Source organism: Abrus precatorius, unplaced genomic scaffold (assembly GCF_003935025.1).
Source record: "Abrus precatorius isolate BTA unplaced genomic scaffold, Abrus_2018 Scaffold2, whole genome shotgun sequence".
NCBI lineage: Eukaryota > Viridiplantae > Streptophyta > Magnoliopsida > Fabales > Fabaceae > Abrus > Abrus precatorius.
The window spans coordinates 19,934,503-19,940,532 of record NW_020874362.1 but is presented as its reverse complement, the minus strand read 5'-3'; the positions used below and the strand labels follow the sequence as shown (position 1 = coordinate 19,940,532).

The 6,030-nt window shown below is 28.9% G+C and overlaps 1 protein-coding gene across 1 annotated transcript; it reads left to right on the top strand.

Annotated features, from left to right (window-relative positions):
* The first annotated feature begins 391 nt into the window (after positions 1 to 391).
* Positions 392 to 1,408, top strand: LOC113858922 (cyclin-dependent protein kinase inhibitor SMR6-like). Its single transcript, XM_027491725.1, has one exon. It carries the CDS (start codon positions 852 to 854, stop codon positions 1,185 to 1,187), a length of 336 nt encoding a protein of 111 aa, XP_027347526.1. The 5' UTR covers positions 392 to 851; the 3' UTR covers positions 1,188 to 1,408.
* Positions 1,409 to 6,030: the final 4,622 nt, after the last annotated feature.

Below are 6,030 nucleotides of genomic sequence, written 5' to 3'. Positions count from 1 at the left end.
AAATAATTTAGTAAGTGATGGATAAATATAATCCTTCTTAAGTAATAATAAAACCTAAACACACGACAAAAGATTAAAAATAAAGGGGAAAATAATTTTTTTGAACATCTTAAGAGTTTACCTTCAAGTTTCTTTTTGTATTTTAAAGTATATTTTTGAAGTGTGTATTAAAAAAAATTATATAAAATATTATATATTATGTCAATTTTTTAGTAATTCAACAAACATACCTAAAATAAAATTGTAAAAGTTTAAGATCGAAAAACCCAAAAAGAATAAAACAAAAAAATGGGAGTTGATATAGAAAATTAATAAATTTGTATTATTAAATATTATAATATATTATATATCCTACCTGAAGTTCAGCAATTTTCACGGGCATTCCCAGCTTTCTCTCTCTCTTTCTGGCTTCTAATTGGTGTTGTTTATTTAATGGTCAGTGCTTATGTCACGAGTTTCCTTGGGTTCTCGCTTCGCCAATTGGTTTCTAAGCTCTTTTTCTAAGCTCTAACACGCAACATCCAACGTCACACTCTCTTCCACATTTAATAACCGTATCTCACTCTTCCCTTCTCTCGTTTCATTTCATTACCATCCCTCTCTTCAGTTTCCCTCTCCTCTGTCCCCTCTCTTTCACACAACCCAAACCCTTCCCATAACTTTTACTCTCTTTATTTCCCACTTCCCCCCTTTTCTTCAGTCAACACTTTCCCACTTCCTTCGCCAATTCACAACCCAAAAGAAAAAGGAACCAAATAGGCAATAGAAAACAAACCATCTTTATTTATTCCCTTCTTTGTTTACTTATAGTTATAGAGATTACTTATATATCATTTTGCTTTTGGATCAACATGGGGTTCTCTGAGAAGGCGCAAGTAGAAGGGGGTTTTGAGTCAGAAAATAATAATAGAAAATGGGTCATCGCAGGAATCGCTTTACGAGCACCGTTGAAGCCAATATATACCATCCCAGTTGAGAAGGAACAAAAGGAAGAGCTTGAAACAGAGGAGTGTTCAACGACACCAACAAGTGTGGAATCGAAGATCCCTACACCCTTCACGTGTCCACCTGCTCCTAGGAAGCGAAAACCTTCTCTCAAGTGCAATTATCGTGGTGTTGTTAGAGAGTTCTTCACGCCACCTGACTTAGAAACTGTGTTTATACGCCACGTTGAACGGGCCAATTGATCGCAATGAAGACAAGATATTGAAAAAGTATAAAAAGTAGCCACTTTCAGTCTTAGAAATAGCTAGCTTTTGGTTCTGTTGTGTATCTTAGTTTTCTCTAGTTTTAAGTGCTTTTTTTTTTTTTCTGTTTTTATTAAGTAGCTAGAGCTTAAGTAGTTCAGCGATTAGGACTATTTTGTATAGAGCAATCTAAAACTAAATAAAAATTAAAATGACATCTTGGTTGGATCATGTTCTTGATCTTATTCTGTTTTTTCTGCTTTTGATAATGAAACTGAATTGAAATGGTTGATTTCCTAATTAAACTTTGCGTGTTTATGCTACTTAAGATATGATGGTTAAAAGAGAACTATTTCCTTTTCTCTGCAACTTGTTAAGCAAGAACTAAAATTATAGTAAATGTGTCACTGTTTATGAACACGCGCAGGAGTGAGAAATTTGAAGTCAAAATTTAAGGTAAGTATCCAATAGTTTAGTTGCCAAATGAGAAATGGAGGAGTACAATCCTTTTCAATGAGGTAGGCTGATGCTGCACGGCTACTTCTTATTGTTAATTGACTGGACCAAACCAAAGTCCCACATTATAAGTGCTTATAGCCAAGTATCAGTCACCTTTATACTCTGCTATATTATCTTCACTATTCAGAGTTTAGTGTCATATATAGTTACATAGAACGCCCCATATGTTCACACATAATAAATACTCGTTTTGTTTTGGCACAATATTCAGTGCTGATTAGTTTAATGTCTTAACTTAGCTTTTTAAGAAAATTGTATACGTTCTTAATTTTATGGGATAAATAATTCTATCTTAGATGTACTACTATACTTTTATTTATAAAATACTGAATAAACATTTGATAAAATTTTAATACAATGTATTAAATTTACTTAAAATAAATTAAATAAATCCTTAAAAAATGGTTTCCATAAGTTTAGGTAAACATGGGAGAATATTATATAATTTAAATTTAAATTCTTTGACATAAAACTTCCCCCCCGGGGGGGGGTGTAAAACTAACTTCAGACATCATAAGAAAGTTTATTTTCTTCAAGCAAGTTGGATTCACTCTTATGGACTGTTCGCTGATCTTAAATTCATATGATCAATAAATTTTTTCTACATTTCAATTGAAAATTTGCATATAAATGGGTGTGTAGTGAGTTTAACACAAGTTAAGAATCGAATAAGAGAAAGTTTAAGCTCAACTTATTTAATAAATAATCTTCTCTTCAAGCTCTAATTATTATTAACTTGTAAATTTTAGTTTATTAAAATGTTAACAAAATTAAGTGTAACTCGCGAACTGAGTGAAGTAATTTCTAGTACTAATGTAAGTGTTGGACATAAATAGAAGTTATCTCTCTCCAAAGGAACCCCACTCACCCCAGGGCTGTATTGATAGTGGGAAGGTTCTCCGTAATGCTTTCGTGATATTAGCAAATGGATTCATATGGTAAAGCGACAAGTCACATGTGGAGAGAAAGATTAGAATCCTATGCTAGTTGAATGGCCCTCTTTTTTACACTTCTAAAGTTATGTTCTGATGGCCAATAATTGGCAGATTGAGCACTATCATAATAATATAAAGTCGTAGTTATCCTATCTGTCTCCTTCCAACTCTACTATTAAATATGGAATGTTTATCATCAATATACAAAAACCTCACTAGTTTACATAGTGGGAAATGCGCTTGAGAAAGTTCACCTAATAATGGGAACTAAACAATTGTTTCTCGGGATCGGATCTTAAATTAGGGGAATGCCATTCACACATGTCCGAAGAAAAATAAAGTTTTGTTTTGCGTACAACTTAATTATTTTAAATTGTGTAAAAATAGATTAATTTTAATTGACATATCATCAATTTGAATTTAATTTTGATAAATAATTATTTAATGAAAAATAATGTGTTATTTTTTCTTAATCGACACAACTATAAATAAGAAATAACAAGAAGAAATTCCAAAGGAAGAATGAAGGTTCTCCTTGACTTCTAGTGGGTGGTCATTGGTTCATTATATTACTTATTTACACTAATCCTGAATTGAGTCTCATTATTGGAGACCACATGAAGATGAGCAAAGCTTATTGGCTCATACCCACTCATGATGTGCACTATTTTCATATATTTAGCTGTTTTTTATTCATACTGAAAGATTTGGATTGGTTGGTGGTTCTGTAACTATCAACTATGAACCACACAGCTTTGCTAGAGTAAAATAATACTTGTCCATATTAATATTTGAGCACGTCTTCAGTGAGAAAGATTTCATTTATATATATTAAGAGAGGAGAAAATTAACGTCTATTTGAAGAATTAGAAGAACTTTTGTAATTATTTTTTTGTAAGAGTATCATTACAAACAAGAAACATCCATGGAGTCAGCCACATAGGATCCAAAATCAATCTCACAAACAGCAAGATTAAGGAGGGCGAGAAGCTCCCATTTTTGCAACGTAGTCTCACATATTTTGGATTCTCTATAAGTACTAAAAGAAAAATGTCAATAACAGTTAGTTTTTAACGAATTTGACGTTGTTGCTAGTTGTTTCATGCCTCACACACAATGGACAACATATATTTGCTGCCTTGAATACGTCAAAGATCTCCTACCTTGGTTTGTCGCAGCAATAAGCTTAATGACATGATACTTTAACGATCAATTCAGAGTAAATAAAGTATATATAAAGTGTGTACCTTAAAAAAAAGTACTAAAAACTGGGTTTGGCTGAAACAAATTTTTGTTTTTTATACATTAAAGATATTTCTTAAACATTACGAAAAAGATTATATTCTTTTTGAAATCAGAGAATTATTCTGTTCTACATTAATTACACCAATCTAAATTACCCTCGTTTTATATTGTTTAATAATTTTTATTATAAAACTAACTGTCTGATTAAACGTTCCAATCATATATATTATATTTACAAATTTTTTTAGTAATTCAAAATTATTTAATACTTTATTCATACATAGTAAAATTAAGAAGAACATTTTGATTAGAGTTTTATGATTATTTAATTTTAATAAATTTTGACACAGATAATCAACATAATATATAGTTATAATTTAATGGTAGAATCAATAAAATACACATTTCTTATGTTAATTATGTTGTAAAAGTAAGTATGTGTACGAGCATGTAAATATGAATTAATAATTGTTAATATCAAAGTGTTAAACTTAAACACATAACTTAATAACTTTTCATAGAATGTAAAATGAATTAATTTTATTATTAAATTATTTTATATTATTTTTATGATTATATATATTAAATTTCATATAATTTAAATATTTATTAGCATGTTATAAAAGATTTAATATTTATTTATATTTAAAAAGTATATTAACTATTAAAATAAAGTAATGAGATGAAGTATTTTTCAATTTTATTTCGGAATCAAATTTTACAAAGTTAATATAATAATTGATAAGGAGTTTCAAATCATCGAAAGAATTGATTAATTTTTTATTTTATAAAAATTATTAACTGATATAAGTACTAACAAAAATCCTGAGATTATATAAATATATAATCAAATACACAAATTACTTTCTAATAAATTTAATGTTAAATATATTAGTATGTAATAGTTTAAATCGTTTCATTAATTCTTAAAAGGATCAATATGACTTACATTTATAATTTTTAAGAGATTTAATTTACATTCCTAAGGACTGAAACTTAATTTAATTTTTTTAACCATTTTTACCTTCTAATTATTTCATAAGAATGAAAATAAGAATTAAAAAAATTTAAAATTTAAATTAAAAATTGAAAGAAATTTTGAAAATTTATTTCTAAAAAACTATTTTTTCATTATTTTTTATTTAACTAAATAAAAAGCACATTATTAATTGTATTTCTTTTTCTCAAATTCATTTATCTCTTCAAAATAAATTATTAATGTTATTTTAATTACAATCCATCTTATGTAAAAAAAATTATTATAAATTTTTTGCTTTCTCCAATGTATTTTATCTAAGATCCACTATTAAATAGTCTGTTTTAAGAAATTACTATAGAAGGTATTGGGAACCAAATGATAAAGTAAGGGCAAAACAGAAAAGTAAAAATACGGTGACCTAGGAGTGAAATAAAAAGAGATTGATAGGGATTTATGTCAGAGAGAAGTAGAAGACGCTATGAGGGGACAAATGCAGTATCCAAAGTCAAAGGAAGGCAAGGTGGTTTCTGATGTAAAGACTCCAATAACTGTTAAGTAAAGGTGGTTAATGGCGTCCCTATCTCATTGAGCTTAATAGGGAACAATTTCAAGAAAAAAGAGGTAGAGAAGGAAGACTCTGGAGACAGAGAAAGATAGCGCTTCAAGGCTGCTTCGACAATGATATCCTACAGGACTTTTGCTTGAGGGCAAGCAAATCTCAAGTATGAAGAGTTGATAAGTTCATATTTTGATATATTTTATGACTTCTATTTATACATTTAAATCCTATTTCATATATATTTATACTAATTATGTTATTAATTATTGCAGTTTAGCTGGAAGTTATTATTAGTGTATTATGGAGATATTTTGGATAAAATTTAGATACTTTTATTCTTTGGCTGTGCTATGTGAATCTGAGTTTGAATTTTGAATTTAAAATTTAAACTTAGATAAAGACTGAGATATAAAGATTTGGAGTGATTTTGATTGTAGATAAAACTGATTTAAAAAAAAAAGTGCTCAACCGACTGGAAACTCAGGGCACGGCCTATATAAAGAGACCTTATGTTCCGCACTTGACACTTCCACTTCTCTACATACCTTCTTCCTCTTCTTAGTTCTAACCAAACTCATCTTTGAGAATCATTGGAGACCATTGACA

Excerpts from the sequence above, each read along its gene's own strand:
- LOC113858922 (XM_027491725.1), top strand. The coding sequence starts at position 852 with ATGGGGTTCTCTGAGAAGGCGCAAGTAGAAGGGGGTTTTGAGTCAGAA.